Below are 18,511 nucleotides of genomic sequence, written 5' to 3'. Positions count from 1 at the left end.
GTGTAAATTCTTTATTGGCCTCCATGAACGTGGACCAGTTATTGCAGACTTTATTCACACTGCCACCTCTTAATATCGGTTTCAATGAGCCTAGTGGTGGTTCTTCAGTTGCTGCTGATTCTAGTCAACAACAATTCAGCGCAAATCTACCTATGTGGCATCAAAATCAGTTGAACATAGGCTCTTTTGACCCTGGAGCTTCCCCTTCTACAGACGTAATATCAAACATGGACGTGGTATCCACATTCGGTATTCCTCTGAAATTTGCAATAAACTTACAGTTTGATATATATAATCACACTTGTCATTAGGTATCATCATCATCATCATCAGCAAACCAACATGAACAAGTGAACTCAGTTGTACCACCATATCTACATCATCCATTGACCATAGATAGAAGTCAAGACAGAGAGGAAGCAAAACAGAGATATTTTGAGAAGAAGAGCCGCCGCAAGTAAGTGTTTCGTTTAGCTTTCTAGTTAGGGGATTTCATCTTCTTATTATTGAGGATTGTTGCAGATTCATGAAGCTACACCGATATGAAAGTCGATCAAACGCAGCTGTGAAGAAAAAACGAAGAAGAGGTAAATTTGTGAAAGAGGATGACGAAATCGGCAATGATCCCCCAGCTCAACAATGAGTGTTCTAGATTTTTTACTTCTCCTCCGAAATTAGGACCAAATGTCTATAGTATATGTCTAACTTCTTCTACTTGTACTTTCGAAACCTTGGTGATAAATTCGTAAATTATGGCTGACAAGCTTTTTGTCTCAGATGGTACCTTCAATGTCACGGAACATATAACTTATTTACTTAAATAACTAAATTTGTGAAATAACCCCTCAATTTCTCCATTTATTTTTAGTGTAACCCGGAACTTTGATTTCTTCTATTTTCGACTTTTCCATTTCTCCCCAAATTAACAAGATGGACACAAAAACACTCTAATTATCAACCCTCACCCTCCGCCGCTGTCGCCGCCAACACATCCGCCGCGAATTTTCAAATGTAGTCTCCATAACCTCTACTCTATCGACACTGTGCTTTTTTTTTTAGTCTTGAGTTTTCACTGTGTTTTTTTTTTGTTCCGATTGATTGTAGAATCAAAGAAAAAACGAAGGAAGTCGATTGTTCGGGAAAATATGGCGAATAGTAAGTACGAGTATGTGAAGTCATTCGAAGTGGAAGACGAAGTTATGTTTCCCAATCTGATAATTATCCGTATCCATGGCCGTGATTTTTCGAGGTAAATTTCTTCGCACCCAACAAGTGATGGTGTGTAGATTGTGAACGAGAAGAGTATAGAGTCTGATAGGTTGTTTTGGGAACTTACTTTGAATTTATTGGAACTTGAACATTGGATAAGGATTTGTTCTCATGAATCTATCTATATGTGTGTGTTTGTAGATTGACAATGCTTTCCTTGTGTTTCTTACTATCCTTTTGCCTTATCATAACTGTAGATTTTCCCAAGTTCACAAGTTTGAGAAGCCTAATGATGAGACGGCTCTAAATTTGATGAATTCATGTGCATCGGCGGTTTTGGAAGAGTATCCTGATATAGTCTTTGCATATGGATATAGTGACGAGTACAGGTACCATAGTCACTTGGATTAGTTGTTTTAGTTTTGACTTGTACCTGTGACAAGACTTTATTGTTTTCATATATCATGTAGCTTTGTATTCAAGAAAACATCAAGATTCTACCAGAGACGAGCCAGGTATTTCAGGATTTGGGAGATATCTCGAGTTGTATTTAGTTTTCTTCTCTATGATTTGAATTTTGACATCTACTTTAACTTTTATGCTGTTTCATATGCAGTAAGGTTTTATCTTTGGTAGCCTCATTTTTTGCTGCGGTCTATGTAACGAAATGGAAAGAGTTCTTTCCTCATAGAAAATTAGAATATGCCCCTTCATTCGCTTCAAAAGCTGTAAGTTGCGCATCAGTAGAGGTTCTTCAAGCTTACCTTGCGTGGAGACAACATGACTGTAAGACCTTCTAACATCTATATATGTTCTATGAAATTTTCCTTTAACAAATTCATGATAATCTGCATTCTGGATACTATTAATACTTATTCGCGTTTCCATCTAGATCTTCTTACAACTTCCATTGTTTTGGTTGCAGGCCACATCAGTAATCAGTATGACACATGTTTTTGGATGTTAGTAAAAAGTGGAAAGACCTTAAGTGAAACACAGGAGATTTTGAAGGTGTGTTGTCTATGCTTTTTTTTTCGTGACAATGACAAGCTACATTGATTTTTCCATGGGAAAATATTTAACACTATGACTAGACTTTATTTTACCTTCACGTGGTTTCATACCTTGTAATCATATTTTATTGTATAATCACACTACTTCCTATTGATAACTGCAGGATACACAGAAACAACAGAGAAATGAGCTTCTTTTCCAGCAATTTGGTATTAATTATAAAATGCTTCCTGTATTGTTTCGCCAAGGATCATGCCTTTTTAAGACAAAGGTGGTCTTTTTCATTATTTCATGCTTTTATTTATAGCCTTCATATGCTTGCTTTGAGATTTGTTGCATGTATGTAAACATTTAGAGCTTTCAATTGGTAAGTTGACTCTTTATGAGGATCAATAAGTTCTTTTTGGTTAGTGATTTAATTGGTGTGCATGTATGTTTTTGCATTGTAAATTCCAGATGCCTGAAATATTGTAAATTTATTTAGTCTTGTGTCGCTACATCTTGCATATTCAGGTTACAAAATCAATTTAATTAGTTAAAATTGTAAAAGTCAGATGTTCTCTTGTCTCTATATGGTCAGACGTGATACTTTTGTTGAATTTATTCAGGTGGAAGAAACTGTAAAGCATGATGAGAATGGAAATCCTGTAAAACGATTGAGGAGAAGAGAAACTTTAGTGCATTCAGAAAATATTGCTGGAAGAAGCTTTTGGAATGAGCACTCGTCTCTTCATAAAGATCTTGGACATTTTGCAAAAGACATTGGCAAAATTGAACCAGATTATGTTAAGTCGTTTCAGTTTGAGAGTAGATTATTACCTTTAACATGGGTTGTGGTTAGGATTGATGGCTGCCATTTCCACAGGTAATATGCTTTTTAGTCTTTGTCTATTATTATTGTTAGAAATGTGTCTTGCATGGAAGCCTTAGACTTGTTAAAAAATATATGTTTGCTAGGATTTATATCAGCTATAATGTTATATTACGAGTTTATACACTTCCGACTGCTATGGTCGGCCTGTTTCTTACATTGCGTTGCTTATGTGTAGTGCTTTAGATTGTTATTTATTAGGCAATGGCAACAGCGAAGTAGAATTTTTGGAACTTATAAAAATATAAGAACAGTAGTTGACAGCTTTGGAAAACAAACGCCTTCCTATTGCTTGAATGATTACTATTGTTCTGTTGTAAGTGAAACTCATAGAGCTTGCTTGGATTTTGATAGATTTTCTGAAGTTCATGAATTTGAGAAGCCAAATGATGAGCAAGCTCTGAAACTTATGAATTCATGTGCAGTGGCTGTTCTTGAAGAGTTTCAGGATATTGCCTTTGCCTACGGCGTTAGTGATGAGTACAGGTGTGTAACTCTCAGTCCCTTTATCAACTTTACATTTCTAGATATTAACCGACTTCACCTTTGGTTTGCAGCTTTGTTCTTAAGAATAAATCTGAGCTTTACAAAAGACAGTCCAGGTCAAACTAATTTTCTATGCCCTTAAGTTTTCTTGTTGCAGGATAAATGTATTCGTGTTTCCTAGGGTTTTTCTTATTCTTTTGCACTGTTTATAACTTAATTTCAAATATCTTGTTACAGTAAGATAATATCTGCAATTGTATCCTTCTTCACATCGACGTACGTGATGAGATGGGGAGATTTCTTCCCTCACAAAAATTTGAAGTACCCTCCATCATTCGATGGACGAGCTGTTTGCTATCCAACATCAGATATTCTCCTGGATTATCTAGCTTGGAGACAAGTCGACTGTGAGTATTGTTGTCTTATAAATGGTTCACTTGTCTTGTGAGATAGTTACTTGATATCAAATAGTCTCGTAGTTTGAGTTGGATGCTCCTGTTTAACAACTTTGTTTTGTCTTGCAGGCCACATCAATAATCAGTACAATACATGTTTTTGGATGCTTGTTAAGTCTGGAAAAAGCAAAACTCAAGCCCAAGATTACTTAAAGGTGCTTTGTTATGTCTTTCTCGAATAGCCAATGCTCGCTCTTAGTTCATTGACTAAATGGCTTGTCACTTACATTTGGCTCTGTTTCAGGGTACCCAAACACGAGAAAAAAACGAGTTACTTATCCAGCAATTTGGAATTGAGTACAATTCATTACCTGTAATCTTCCGCCTGGGGTCTTCCGTTTTCCGCCTAAAGGTGCTACTTATATCATCAATAATCAGTATAACTTAATTTCAAATCTACTTTCATAGCAGTTTCTTATTATAGTGAAGAAAAGAAGGGTCCTTCTCTCTTTTGTCAGTTTTGAGGTATTCTTGTGAATTAAACAAGTGGTGTGAATTAATTTTTACATTTAGACGCAGGAAGGTGTTGCAGAGGAGAATGGAGAAGTTTCAGGAAAGCAAGTGGAAGCAGAAGTGGTTGTAGACTACTCTAACATTATCGACCAATGTTTCTGGCAACAACATCCTCACATTCTTAGCTGCTCCTAACACAAAGGTATTCATTGCTACCAAAAAATCCAAAACGATAACCGAATGAGCTCTTATTTTGATAAACCAGAACTGAATTAATGAATTACAAAAAAATTGAACCGGATGGTTTATTTTTCTACTTTCACTATTTTTTTTCCATTATTTAAAATTTTAACTTATTTTAATTTGGCAGTTAATTTTCCTTTTGACTGGTAAGGAGGAGAAATATTTAGTGCTTTTCTTTTTTTTTTGGTAAAGTAAGATTCGTCAAAATAGATTGACTAAAATGATAAAAGGGGTAAATAAAATCTCTTCAAAAATTTTTGACTGATATCCGTCCAATTAAGGTAAGTTCGTGAATTTGCATACCAAATATTTGGATATGATGATACTGCTTCTTCTTGTGTAGACTTTGACCCATAAACCTCAAAATATTCTTTGAATTCTGGCACCTTAATGAAAACTTTGACCCAAAATGAGAGATTGGGTTCTTGCCTAGTGAATGATTAAAATCTCATTCCAAGTACAACAATATTTTAATTAATTATCCTCTTTTTTTTTAGTTAATTTGTATTTATAACACCTAGGTAGATTTTCTCTATTCATTTAAAGAAAGTTGGTAAATTACAGCCATAATTAGTAGCAGAATCAAAGAGATTTTAATTATTAAGAAACTTTTGAAATATACAATTAATATTTGATTTATTTCGTTCCTTTTTCACCATTTTAAATTAATTAAATAAAAATAAGCGTTACCTCCGTCGACGATCAGACGATTCTGCCATAGTGCCATTGTTATACCTTTGGCTTAGCTCGTAACGTTTCTCTCTCTCTCTCTCTCTCTCTCTCTCTCTCTCTCTCTCTCTCTCTCTCTCTCTCCCTCCCGTTCCACACTACATTCGCCGTCCGTTAGAATCTTCGAATTTACCAATTCCGCCACTCACTCCTCCTCGATCACTATCGTGAAATGGAGCTGAAGCCGGAGGTTCAATCTGGAGAGGAATTTGTCCACATCGATGACCCAAAACCTTCCAGAGATTTTTTGTTAAGCGAAAGCATAGTGAATGTGGAGAAGGAGGAGCTTCTCAGGGAGGAAGTAGATAGCAACGCTAGTTCAGTGATTACTGGTGACGATTCGATCGGTGAAAGTGGTGATGATGATATCTGTGGTGTAGCGGATTATGTTGAGTGTGCGTTTGAGACGAGGACGGAGAAGTTGGAGCTGCCTGAGGAATTTGCGAAAAGCGTTATGGTTCTAACGTGTGAGTCCACAGTTGAAGGTGGATCTTGTGATGTTTACTTGGTTGGCACTGCTCATGTATCACAGGTATCCTCGTTTTTCCATAATCAGGAATTTTGAAAATTGGTGACTGGATTTTTTGATTTGTTGAAATGTTGGATAGTGATGAAGGATTTTGAAAATGAAGAAATTCATCAAAGATTAGGTAGCCATTGTGCATTAGGGGTATAGTGTTTGCCGGTTTATGTCAATTGAGTTACAGAAAATGGCAATGCAGCAGGAACATTGTGAAATTAAGGAAGATAGGGTTTAGATACTTGAGATTTGTTTCACGGTTTCAGCTTCGGTTGCAGAATCCATAGGATCAGACCTCTGTCTTCATTTTCCATCTGTCACAGCCTCCTTGTTTGAAATTCTTTCCCTAGACTTTAGTATAGGATGGAAACATGTCAATCCACTTTTTTCCCCTTGATTGGACTATAATATATTAGCATTCATAAACTTGTTTTTTCATATTTTCATTTGCTTTGTAGGAATCATGTCGAGAAGTTGAAACTGTAATCAGATCCTTGAAACCGCAGGTTCTGCTCCTAACAGTTCATTGAGGACTAAAGTGTTATATCCTCATGTGTTATTTTACTCAATACTTGGCTGATGCTTGCAGGCTGTCTTTGTGGAGTTGTGTACAAGTCGATTGTCTATTCTCACACCTCAGACTCTGAAGGTTTCTTCTACATAATTCTTAAAACATGTCCAATTCAGTTTATTTCTTAGCAGTTTATGGTCGTCTACACTGTAGACTCTACAGACATAACTTATAATGAATCTATCTCTTCTATCCATTTTTTTTGTTTATTCTTGAAAGATGCCATGTTGTGGTTTCCCCCGAGGGACACAACTTTGATGGAAATGATAGACAGTGTGGAAGAAGAACCACAATCTATTTGAAATACTTCACGGATATATTCTTGCAAAGGCATGCTTCCGTGGTCCAGATCTACTTTGATGGTAGCTTAAATTTCCAGACTAATAATTTACATCATTTTCTTATGTGTAGGCCGCCAAGAAGCTTGAGGTTTTTCCTGGTGCTGAATTTCGTGTGGCATTTGAAGAGGCAAACAAATATGGTGGTGCAGTGTTTCCTGGCGATCGTCCAGTACAGGTGACTTTGGTGTTCATAGTTCAAACCTTTATTATAGGAATGTTATGAATTGCATCTCTGTTTTTAAATTGTGTTTAGTGAGTATTCAGTTTCTTTCATATTTGTCGAAGCAGATCACGCTACAGAGAACATGGGGTAAAATGCCTCTATGGCACAAAATAAAACTAGTGTACAGCATAGTGTCTCAAGCTGTCTTTCTGCCGAAGCCCAAGGAACTTGAGAAGATGGTAAAAATCTGTTCTTCCTTTTTTTTGTCCCATTTTTGTGATTCAGTCAGAGTAAATATTGAGTGATGATAAAATTGGATGGCTTTAGCTGAAAGACATGAGCGATGCTGATATGCTGACAATGATGATTCAAGAAATGAGCAAGGAATTTCCATCTCTCATGGAGACACTTGTGCATGAGCGAGATAAGTTAGTACTTTAATCTTCTCTAATATAGAGTTTATAAGATTAATCGACCACTTCCTCTTTGCTTAGAAAAGTGAACTTGTATTATCAGTAATAGTTGTATCAAATTTGGCTTTCAAGCTCTTCTTTCCTTTAAGCTCTTAATTAGCTAATCATAAAACATCGAGAGGTCAACAGTTTGGTATCCAGATTTTTGTCTGATCTATTTGCATTATATCTCAGGTACATGGCATATCTATTGTTGAGACTTGCAAGTGAGCATAGTTCAGTCGTGGCAGTTGTCGGTAGAGGGCATCTTCAAGGGATCAAGAAGAATTGGAACCAACCTATAAACGTTAGTAACCTCATTATACACATTTGGTTAAAAACAACACAATAAACAGAACTAATTTGGTCACCATTATTGTGGTAATGGTATTGCAGATAAAGGAACTATTGGAGTTACCGACAAATGAATCGATTTTTACTGTAAAGAATATTCTGAAATATCTGGTGGTTGTAGTCGCCGGGACAGCCATAGTTTCCGGCATGTATCTTGCTAAGTAAATTAATCTCAAGGTGGAGTGAGTTTCTCATGAGGAGAATAAAGCGTAGGCGATATAACAGATGATGACATAAACTTCAATAACCGTTACAAACTTATGCTGTCATGATCTTATTTATTTTTGGTTTTAGGATGAATAATTTCGTAAGAACTATTATGTTTCAACTCAACTACTAATTCCATTTTTTTTTAAAAACCATCTCGAATTGCTTTGAATCATTTTTATTCCATGTATCCAACCTTAAGTTTTTGACTTTACAGCTATATCAATTATTTTATTTTCATTTTCCATTATTTTTCGCTATAAATGCTAAACTACACAATCGAATATCATGCCAAATTCAGTTACAATCACGACGAGAACCATAGTTCTATAAGTTATAACAGACACACACACAGAAACAAGACCCAACTAACCATCAGAATATTATCATGAATAACTTATGCATTTCAACAACTTGCATTCTCCACTGTATATATATGTGTGTTTATTATATATTAGACATTACGCATTGTGGAACCCTAGTCCCTTTTCTCCATAACATACATTTTTTACTCTCTGATAATATGATAGTGACAATTGTTTCATACACACAAGAATTCACCATGGAAATCAGCGAACAAGAATCTGTGTTGGAGGTCAAGAAACGTTTAGGACAGTTTCTTCAGATCCCAGCATCTTCTTTAACTCTCTTTGTCTCTTGTTGGGAACTCATCGACGGTCTTGACATCGAAGATTACCCAATCATCTCTCACGGCACCAGAATCGACCTCACCGTGACTCCCCTTTTCACCGCACCGTCTTTTATCAACCCGGCCATTAGAAAAATCCACGTCACCGTCAAGTTCCCTTCAAAACAGTTCACCGTTGAAGTAGACAGAACCGAAACGGTAATAGCAACATGTTTACCTCTCATTTACAGTTTTTGAGTTTTCTTGATTAAAAAGGTACTAATGTTTTGCAGGTAAGTAGCTTGAAGGACAAGATTCACATTGTGGAGAACACACCGATAAAGCGAATGCAGTTATACTATTCCGGGATTGAGCTAGCTGATGATTATCGAAACCTAAACGAATATGGAATCAGTGAATTCTCAGAGATTGTGGTGTTTCTCAAGTCGATCAACCGAGCCAAAGACGTTGCTCCGGTGAGGAAACTCTGTTTCTTGGTGCAGACGTCATCGAGTTTATTCAACGGTGCGAGGATTCCTGTGGAGATTAAGGACACTTGCACCATCTCGGAGATGAGAGAAGGGTTACAAGCTAACAAGACGTTGCCACGAGACGAGTATATATTCGTACACAAGCAACGGATTATGCGAGAGAATTGTAGTCTTCGGTGGCATGGTGTTGAAAATTGTGACACTCTTTTTGTGTTTAAAGGGTCTATTAGTCGTGAAGGTTACTGAGATTTTGAGCTTCTTATTCGAATAAGTCCCTCTTAATAACGCATATAGTGCTTAATTGGATTATGCATTCTTAAACATTGATGGAATATATATTATTTTAATATTGTTAAACAAAAATATGTAGTGTAGTAGTTGATGTTAGTAATTTTTGTTAGTGTTTTCGATATTTTATTGCTAAAAAATTAAGTGTTGACATTTCAGAATTCGATGTTTTATTTTAAAATCGTTATATATCCTAAAATTTACCCGTGTCATACCCAGCCCCGGCTCAATATATTTGAGAGCCTTAGGGCAAAAAAAATTTTTTTGGCCTATTATTATATACAAAAAGAAAATTTACTTAATTTTTAAAAATTTTGCGGAGTTTTTATAGTAAAAATTGTTATTTTAAAAATTTCGGGCCTTTTTATACATTTTCTTATAAATAATTAGGCCTCTTAAAATATAATTCTCATATTAATAATATTTTTAAAAAATATTTGGGCCTTTTTTATATGTAAATTTTTTTATAAAAAAAAAAGCCCCGGGCCGTCGCACTTCCGCCCTACCCATCTGAGCCGGGGCTGGTCATACCTAGTTATAATTAACTGATATTACGACTAGCGGAGTGAGTGGTCCCTACAACTTACATTTGATTTGTTCAATTAAACATTTACTAATCTAATCTCTTGTTGAATGAGCATTTTTGAAATTCCTCCCATATAGATAAGAGTCTCGTTAATGATTATAGTAATATTTTCAATTAGTTAACAAATAAATGATAGTGCGACTAGCAGAGTAGGTGAACCCTACACTTTTAAGATGTTACCATCGATTTTTTGGAACGAGCAAATCGTCGAATATTTAAAACTCGATTAAATTTTTTATTAACGTTAATGTATGGTAATGTACTATCTTGAATATAAATCTCTTTTTCGTTAAAAATGTAGATAATCATGTTTTTAATTTATTAACAAAAATGAGTTTTAAATAGTGCGACTAGCGGGGTAAATGGACCCTACAACTTTTAAGATGTTACAATCAATATTTTAAGTCTTCAAGAAAGTTATCTGATATTTAAAACTCGATTAAAAACTTTACGATTATAATGTTTCGTAATGTATTATCTAGAATGTAAATAGTTTTTCATTAATGAATATAGATAATAAATTTTTTTAATTTATTAACAAATGAATGAGTTTTAAATAGTGCGACTAGCGAGTAGGTGGACTCTACAACTTCAAGATGTTACCATCGATGTTTTAGGTATACAAGAAAGTCGCCGGATATTTAAACTCTATTAAGAGCTTTACTAATGTAATGTTTGGTAATGTATTATCTTCATCTTTTGACCAGTCGAATTTTCCGGTTAACTGGATTCTCTAGCCTGAAATGGCCAACTAGATTTGAGAACCAACCACTGTCCCATAGAGAAACTTTTGATCTGTTTTTTCTACAGAGAAGACGGAGAATAAACAAAAGAAACTAAACAGAACAAAATCAATTTTTTATTATGCTGGTAAGACACCTAAAACAATGTTTAGTTGTTTACTTGTATACCAAGAAACAATATAACAAGATAATCACAAATGCAAAACAATAAAAATGGAATTGTTAAAACAAATCTCATATCAAATCAAGAAACCCTAGATTTCCTCTTTATTATCTCCTTCTTCACCCTCTCTTGGTTCCTCTTTGACATCATCATCACCATTATCCTTTGCTTCACCATCCTTCTCATTCTGCTTCGCTTCTTCATCTTCTTCAACTTTCTCATCGCTATCTTCTTCTTCATCCTTCATCGCTTGATCCTTCTCTTCCCCGTCTATTTTTGGCTTTTCGTCTTCTTCTTCGTTTCCTCTTGGACTCTCTGCTTCCGACGAAACCTCCTCCATAGGATCATCATCATCTTCTCCTCCTCCTTTAGATTCCTCTTCCTCAGAAACCAAATCAGGATGCTTAAAGAACAAATACATATGAGAATCTTCTCCCACTCCTAAATCTCTCAGCATCATGTCATCTTCATCCTCCATCACCATCCTTCTCGTCTCTTCATCTCCGATGACAAGTATCAAACGAGTCACCGGTGATTTCACCTCCGCCGCGATCTTCTCCTTCAGTTCTTTGACCGTCGTATCTTCACTCACGTCCGCATCAATAAACGTCCCCGTTATTATCTCCACACTCACTTTCATTGTTTAATATCTCTCTCCACCAAATCTTATGATTTTGATTGTTGAGACAAATATTCATATCTTTTATTGTTTCTATTGTTTCTTTTATTTTATTTAGTTTTTCGTTTTTGGTTATTTTCTTTGTTTTGGCAATGGTTTTTTGGTTTTAAGATCTTGCTATGTATAAAAACATGAACTAACCAAACACAAAGCATGCCCTTTTCATTTCAATTCAATATCAAATATCAGATATCGTGTTTGATTTTATGGAAATTATTATCTTGTTTTATCTCAATTTTGTTGCGGATATCTTGCAACAAGATTGTTTTACATGTTTTTTTTTTAATACATGTGAGTTTGACTAAGTAGGATTCATCCACAAAATCCCCTCCTCAAGTTTAGGGAACTAATTAACACAAACAAGACAAAATTAAGGAACTATATATATGATGATTAAATCATACCGATTTTTTCGATGCATTTCCGACTAATTTGTTGTCGTCGGAAATGACCATATCTTTCCGACGAATTTCCAATCTGAAGATTCTTTGGAATGTGGTCGGAAACTCGTCGGAAAATTTTCGACTACGTTTTTTCTTCGGGAATGGTCATCAGAATATGCTATGTTTTCTTGTAGTTATATAAAGTTCTTCTACTTCTAATTACTGTATATCTAAAGATTTTACTAAAAAGAAACATAATTAGGGTAATCACTCTGGTTTTTGTATGTAATCCACGTAACAAATTTATCCAAACAAACAGAAAAATATACTTATAAAATTTTGTCTAACAACCATTGATCGTTTCTACTATATTTGTAAATGATACTCCAGCACACTGTTGCGCCTTCCACATTAACAAAGTCGCGATGAGTTTATGACTTGGGCTTATTATTAATGGACTCTTCTCCATATTTATTAGAGGCTTTTATTCACCTTTGATGCCAGGGGGCTTATTAAGACCTACGCTCATGATGTTTTTTTTTTTTTTTTTTTAATATCATGAGATTCTGGGTAGAAGCCCGTAATTCTCAGGTCCGAAACTACAGCATGTAATATTAGTTTTGTCCCAAGCGTCATTCGAACCGGCGATTTTTAAGCTTCGTCTTGGGTCTTTACCCTCATGATGTTAATTAAGAGATAATCATTTTTTGCCATTAATTAAATTTCAATATCTATTATTGGTTACCCCGGTTGTTTTAACTTAAGCCATCAAATATTCAATATGTAACAAGGAAGCTGTGTATATATTACAATATTACACTCGTTACTCGAACATACTTAATTAAATGTACATAGTGGATATGATATACCTCTATCTAGTGGGTTTACCTATCTAGTGGGTTTAAGGTTCGATCACTAATATGTATGCCGTTGAATTAATTCATTGTTAACAAAGTGTAATAATTTATATAATGCTCGGTCTTAAACATGATGACTTGAACATATTCTCTAATCAAAGTTTTACAGTAATTCTAGTGCAGCTTGGATATATATAATTTGTATTTTTTTAGACAATATTTTCTAACAAAAAATAAAATTAGAATGATAAGAGTGATGCTTTCTAAATGAAAATGAGAGTGCAAATTTAGATTAGAGGCCATATAATTTTATGTTGTAGCTAGTGAGTGTGAGTTTTGGATGAGACCTATTCAAAATCCTCAAAACTAATTAATTGGTTAAACTATAGGGGCTTTTGCAAAAATGCCACTTTTTCAATGCCACTTTTTAAAAATACCCTTTTTAAAACCTTATAAAAAATGCTCTTAAAAATATAAGATTTACCCAAATATGTATGTAATATTATTAAAACATACACAAACTACATTTCTATGTATCTAAAATCTTATAAATACTTTATAAATACCTTATAAATGCATTTTAAATACCTTTAAAAACTTTTAAAATATCTTGTAAAACCTTTGAAAAACCTTAAAAATCCTTTAAAATAACTTGTAAAACCTTTAAAAACATCTTATAAACTTGGATCGAGTCTTCAAGTAGTAGTTACAATCCATAAGTACCTTATAAACCTAATAAAACTTTATAAAAATTTCAGATTTAAAAAAGGACATTTTTGAAAATGGACATCTAAAAGAGATATTTTTTTAAAAGGGGCACACCAAAAGGAATATTTTTAGCAATTTCTCTAAACTAGTATATTGTAACATAGGAACAGTTGAAATTGTAAATATATCCAAAATTTCTACAAATCATAGTTAGCCATTTTGAACAGTTGAAAAAGTAACGGCAAAATCTGCTACATGTTTTGTCTGTTTGCCTACGTCAGGTTTGCCTACGTCATATTTATTTTAAATAAACAATTATATAAGGGAAAAAATATAATTAATAAAAGCTACTTTTGGATTTATATGTTAAAAAGGGTAAGGACGTTAACAATTGAAAGGTGTAAATCTAGAAATTTGGAATTGCAATGAGTACATGAAACCGTAAAAACATATAAACGTCAAAAAGAACCAAAAAAACGTCTACATATGAAACGTGTACAGGCAAGCATGCTTATTCCGTGAAGGTGCATGATAAAACTACAAACGACAGACTATAGTGTAATAGAGGGAAATTAGTGTAAAGAAACAAAACCAAAATTTGACTGTAACCAAAATGGTTAAATGTTAGGGCCACAAACTGTTTAGCAGTCAAAATAGGTAACTTGCTTTCCGTTACCATTGGACCCATTTCATTTCTTAACCTGGTTTGCAGAATTCACTATTTCACGAGTTGGGTTTAGTGACACATTCGATAAAAACAAAAAAAAGAGATTTTTTATATTCAACCAGCTGCTCACACTTTTCACAATAGTCTATATAAATTTAGGATTTAAATTTGATTTTTACTTAAATAATAAACTTATATTGTATCTGAAGTATGAGAAATATCGTGAACTAGAAGTTTTGAATGATATGATATTATGTTAAATTTTAGATTACCAGATAATAGAACCAATTATGTTAAATTATTTTTAAAAGTATGAATAATTTGAATGATATGATATTTCAAATATAAACTAAATTTCATTTTTGATTATAAATTTAAATATTTGTTTTAAGTTTGACTATTATGATTAATTTTTTGGTCAAACTTATTTAAGATGGTAAAATAGTAAAAATAATTGTATGACCGACGACTAGAAATTGTACCTTGGTTCTTATGTTTTATCTAGTGTCACTCGTTACGTCACTATCCATATTTAAACATGTATATTACACATTATTGATAGAAAAATAATTGACCAATGACTAACTATGTTCAAGGATATTGGATAATGCATTGACTAGCTATTAAAGTTACTTAAATAAATTTTACCAATTATTATAAATTGAGATTTGAATATATTTAATAAATATTAACGATCGATCGAGTCAATAATAATACTATGGATTTTTTGTTTATTTTACTGTTCCGCCGACTTTATGTTCTTTTTTGTCCGCCGGCTTTTTTTTTTTGTTATGCACGATCGATCTATTCAATAATGCTATCCAGGGCCGGTTATATGCATGTTCAACTGGTGCATTTGCACTGGGTCCAACAAATTTAAGGTCCAAATTAATAGTTTTTTTATTATTTAACTATTTAATTATGCTGAAATTTTATAAAATATCTATATGTAAAGGTCCCAAAATTCTATTTTAAAAGGTAATATTGAAGCCCAAAATTAATAAACAAAAACAATAGGTCCAAATAGCTATAAAATACAAAATAGTTTATGAAATATATCCAAATTTTTTTATTAAAGATAGAATTTTTTTTTTGTATGGCACCGGGTCTTGCCGATGAGTGAGCCGGGCCTGATGCTATCATAGATATTTTATTTTCTTTCTTATTTTGTTCACCTTTGTATCTTTATAAACAATCGATAGGGTCAATAAAAGCGCTTTGTAGTTTCTGTAATTCATTCCGTACATCTCATATCTATAAATATTGTTATTGAATCGATCGATTATATTATGAATCTTCTAACATTCAAATATTAATTTATTGTCATCATTATCAAAACAACTAATCATACTTGAATTTTTTTCTATGATAATAAGTTGCAAAGTTTTTATTTTATTTTAGTCTTTCCTAAACTATTCATGGTCCATTTCACTATGAATTCAAATCTTAAAATTTAAATAATTTTACATTATTTCTCCTAGGCTCATACCATATAAGCATAATTTTTTTATAGAAATCTTTGTTTCTCTAATTAGAATTTCAAAAATGACTAAAGCTAAATATACCAAAAATGGTTAAAAATATTTCAATGGCATTAAGTCTAAATTTTATTATATTTCTCTTTTAATGGAGAAAACTTAATTTAGTTTTTTTATTTATTTATTTAGTTAAAATTATGTAATAATACCATAAGCGTATTTGGAAAACCAATTGTATTATGACACATAGATGAAGAGATAGAAGCATCTTCTCCACTTTTTTTTTATTATTTATCATTTTAACGTGTAGCTTTCTCTCTCTCTCCTTCGAGCGTGTAGGGTTAAGTAAGTGTCTCCCTCTCTACCTATAAATATGTGTCTATAAACCCCTAAATTCACTCGCACTCTCAGCACTTTCACTTACCTCAAAACCGCTTCCTAAAACCATAAGCTGTTTCCCGACAAAACCTATTTCCTTTCGATACTATCCAAGAGTTACTCCCATATTTCATCGACAATGTAATATGCCTACCATTCATTATTTTTCACTGCTCATTAATTAATCTCAAATATATCATGGATCTCAACCCTTTTCATTTGATTAAATTTCGTTGCACAATTCCCTTTTTATATGGTAAAAGTATCGAGTTATCAGTACCATCTTTGTTGTATCTATCATATACATCAAATGATGAACTGATTCTTGTATATCTTGCTATTGGGACCGAATTTTGTTTAACTTTTTTTGTTTTCGTTTGTAGAAAAAGAGTGAGCCAAAGATGGAGTGATAGATCAAGCTAGCAACGGAACAATAAACATAAAAAGATTTGATTTTTCTGATTTTATCACAGCCAAAACTTCAAAAGGTACTGTTGGATTATCTTCGTTATCCTTTGTATTTTATGTTTATGTTCTAAATTATGCATCCCCGATTATATAATTTATATCCAACAAAATACAAAGATGATAACAAAATAGTGGGAAAATTTATTACATCGCACACAATTATTAGTTGCTGCTTGGTCGGTACATATACATATAGTACTCTGACTCATATATACCATGTTTTTTTTTGTGTCTCTTTCTCTATCCAAAAATTGATAATTTTTCTGAAGGGAAAAAATAAATGTTGAGTGGTAGATCTTTTTTACAAAACCAATTTTAAATCTATCAATTAATTTTTTACAATATTGTTTTGATTAAAATCAAAATAAATTTAATTATATCTTCGATCTACTTATATATGGTCATTTTATTTGTTTTGGGCAAATGAATCCAACAATTCTCTTTTTGTATTCTTTTCCTCTCTATTCCCTCCTTGTTCTATATTTAGATCTCTACAAATTGTGAAACCCTCGAATAAAAAATCAATTAAAACAAACATCTAAAAACTTTTTTTTGCCTAGATCCCATACTCTGACTTTTAAACTAGTCTCGGAGAGTTCATAAAGTTAGGGCTTTTTTATTAATTCATGTCCTTTGCAAAATATTTTTGGGGTTAATTTAATAGTCTATATAAAATTCATTTTGTTTGCGTTTATTTGTTAATCGGTACTGGTGGGTCTTTTGATTCCAACTATCATCCTCAATTACTTTGTCTAGTTTTTTATTTTGTCTGTTTCTCTTTTATTTATAAGATCTTCTAGATAAAAGTTAAAAAAGTGGGTTGACTTCGAAAAGCAAACTTTTTGTTGTCTGGAATTTAGTGAAAGAGAGTGTACTGTTGTGTCTGACTGTGCAAAAATCCCAATCTTGGATAAAAAATCCTTTTTGATTCTTGTACTCAAGAACAAAGGAAAACAAAACCTTTTTCACAAACCCTAATTTCTAGATCTTATGAGTTCTTATCATTTTATATCTCTCTAATTTGTGAAGTAACTCATGATTGTTTTCAACTCTCAGATCTTTCAGAATCCCAAAGACCAAAACAAACAGCAAAAATGTCTCAGTCAAACATGGTACCAGTGGTTAACAACGGAGATGGTGATAACAACGAAAACAACAACGTTAGCAACAACAATGGTGGAGCTGACAACACTAATGCTGGAAATCATTCTGGAGATCAAGAACTCGAAAGTGGGAATACCTCAAGTGGCAATCATGGAGAAGGGTTGCGAAACAACCAAGCTCCTCCTCCTAAGAAAAAAAGATACCATCGTCACAGCCAAATTCAGATTCAGGAGTTGGAATCGTAAATTTTATTCATTTCTTTAAATAACTTAGCTTCTATCTAGCTAGATCAATAATTAAATTACTCTATAATATTCACATCTCTTTTTTTTTTTTTTGTTGTTGAATATATAGTTTCTTCAGAGAGTGTCCTCACCCAGATGACAATCAAAGGAACGCACTTAGCGTTCAATTGGGATTGGACCCTGTTCAGGTCAAGTTCTGGTTCCAGAACAAACGCACTCAAAGCAAGGTATGTATATATATGTAATAAATTTACACAATCTCATACATATTTAATGTATGTATATATAGGCATATGAGTAGGTTTTGATTCTTGGTATATACGTGTACAGAGTATGATGATTCCACATACATATGTTATATGTTGAACTGTAGTATAGGATTAATGTGATATGAATGAAATCAAGTTTTTTAGATTTTAGGTTTTTTTTTTTCTTTTTTCGTAAGAGAGTATTATAATTACGTTTTGAAACATGTGAAGTGTACGCAATTAATACAGCATTCGTTTATTAATTCTATTCTGTATTCACTTGAAAACCAAAAAGTTGATTCTCTTTGTTGCTTCCATATCCAAAGATT

At 33.1% G+C, this 18,511-nt stretch overlaps 5 protein-coding genes and 1 long non-coding RNA gene across 9 annotated transcripts; 5 read left to right on the top strand and 1 right to left on the bottom strand.

The window, feature by feature from the left end:
• Positions 1 to 23: 23 nt before the first annotated feature.
• Positions 24 to 776, top strand: LOC9298926 (zinc finger protein HD1). Its single transcript, XM_002862806.2, has 3 exons — positions 24 to 233; positions 312 to 457; positions 523 to 776. Exons 1-3 carry the CDS (start codon positions 24 to 26, stop codon positions 641 to 643), a joined length of 477 nt encoding a protein of 158 aa, XP_002862852.2. The 3' UTR covers positions 644 to 776.
• Positions 777 to 921: 145 nt separating this feature from the next.
• On the top strand, positions 922 to 5,618 carry LOC9298925 (tRNA(His) guanylyltransferase 2). Of its 4 annotated transcripts, none has more exons than XM_021017481.1 (15): positions 922 to 1,011; positions 1,105 to 1,249; positions 1,467 to 1,598; positions 1,680 to 1,724; positions 1,826 to 1,995; positions 2,135 to 2,220; positions 2,387 to 2,494; positions 2,832 to 3,088; positions 3,449 to 3,580; positions 3,652 to 3,696; positions 3,818 to 3,987; positions 4,105 to 4,190; positions 4,280 to 4,387; positions 4,549 to 4,690; positions 5,579 to 5,618. In XM_021017481.1, the coding sequence occupies exons 2-14, from the start codon at positions 1,146 to 1,148 to the stop codon at positions 4,681 to 4,683; spliced, it is 1,578 nt and encodes a 525-aa protein (XP_020873140.1). In that variant the 5' UTR covers positions 922 to 1,011; positions 1,105 to 1,145; the 3' UTR covers positions 4,684 to 4,690; positions 5,579 to 5,618. The 4 variants fall into 4 exon arrangements, with proteins under 4 accessions (XP_020873140.1, XP_020873132.1, XP_020873145.1 ...); XM_021017473.1 differs by lacking the exon at positions 5,579 to 5,618 and adding an exon at positions 4,859 to 5,548; XM_021017486.1 differs by lacking the exon at positions 5,579 to 5,618 and having other exon boundaries at positions 4,555 to 4,806.
• Positions 5,536 to 8,223, top strand: LOC9298927 (traB domain-containing protein). The gene is given in 9 exon segments (XM_021017502.1): positions 5,536 to 5,992; positions 6,439 to 6,486; positions 6,570 to 6,681; positions 6,826 to 6,881; positions 6,963 to 7,067; positions 7,181 to 7,294; positions 7,383 to 7,483; positions 7,703 to 7,814; positions 7,904 to 8,223. Coding segments are annotated over 9 exon segments (1,131 nt in total). The 5' UTR covers positions 5,536 to 5,632; the 3' UTR covers positions 8,027 to 8,223.
• A 113-nt stretch (positions 8,224 to 8,336) lies between these two features.
• Positions 8,337 to 9,619, top strand: LOC9298924. Its single transcript, XM_002862803.2, has 2 exons — positions 8,337 to 8,915; positions 8,990 to 9,619. Exons 1-2 carry the CDS (start codon positions 8,457 to 8,459, stop codon positions 9,431 to 9,433), a joined length of 903 nt encoding a protein of 300 aa, XP_002862849.2. The 5' UTR covers positions 8,337 to 8,456; the 3' UTR covers positions 9,434 to 9,619.
• A 986-nt stretch (positions 9,620 to 10,605) lies between these two features.
• On the bottom strand, positions 10,606 to 12,042 carry LOC9298928 (acidic leucine-rich nuclear phosphoprotein 32 family member B). The gene has a single exon (XM_021017510.1). The coding sequence runs from the start codon at positions 11,605 to 11,607 to the stop codon at positions 11,059 to 11,061; it is 549 nt and encodes a 182-aa protein (XP_020873169.1). The 5' UTR covers positions 11,608 to 12,042; the 3' UTR covers positions 10,606 to 11,058.
• Positions 12,043 to 15,945: 3,903 nt separating this feature from the next.
• Positions 15,946 to 18,306, top strand: LOC9298929. Its single transcript, XR_002330397.1, has 4 exons — positions 15,946 to 16,258; positions 16,501 to 16,605; positions 17,642 to 17,930; positions 18,044 to 18,306. It is a non-coding gene; the product is annotated as an uncharacterized LOC9298929 (long non-coding RNA).
• The last annotated feature ends 205 nt before the right edge of the window (positions 18,307 to 18,511 follow it).

The sequence above is a fragment of the Arabidopsis lyrata genome (assembly GCF_000004255.2).
Source record: "Arabidopsis lyrata subsp. lyrata unplaced genomic scaffold ARALYscaffold_125, whole genome shotgun sequence".
NCBI classification, from domain to species: Eukaryota; Viridiplantae; Streptophyta; class Magnoliopsida; order Brassicales; family Brassicaceae; genus Arabidopsis; species Arabidopsis lyrata.
Note: the sequence above shows the minus strand (reverse complement) of the source record. Positions and strands in the feature narration are given on the sequence as shown.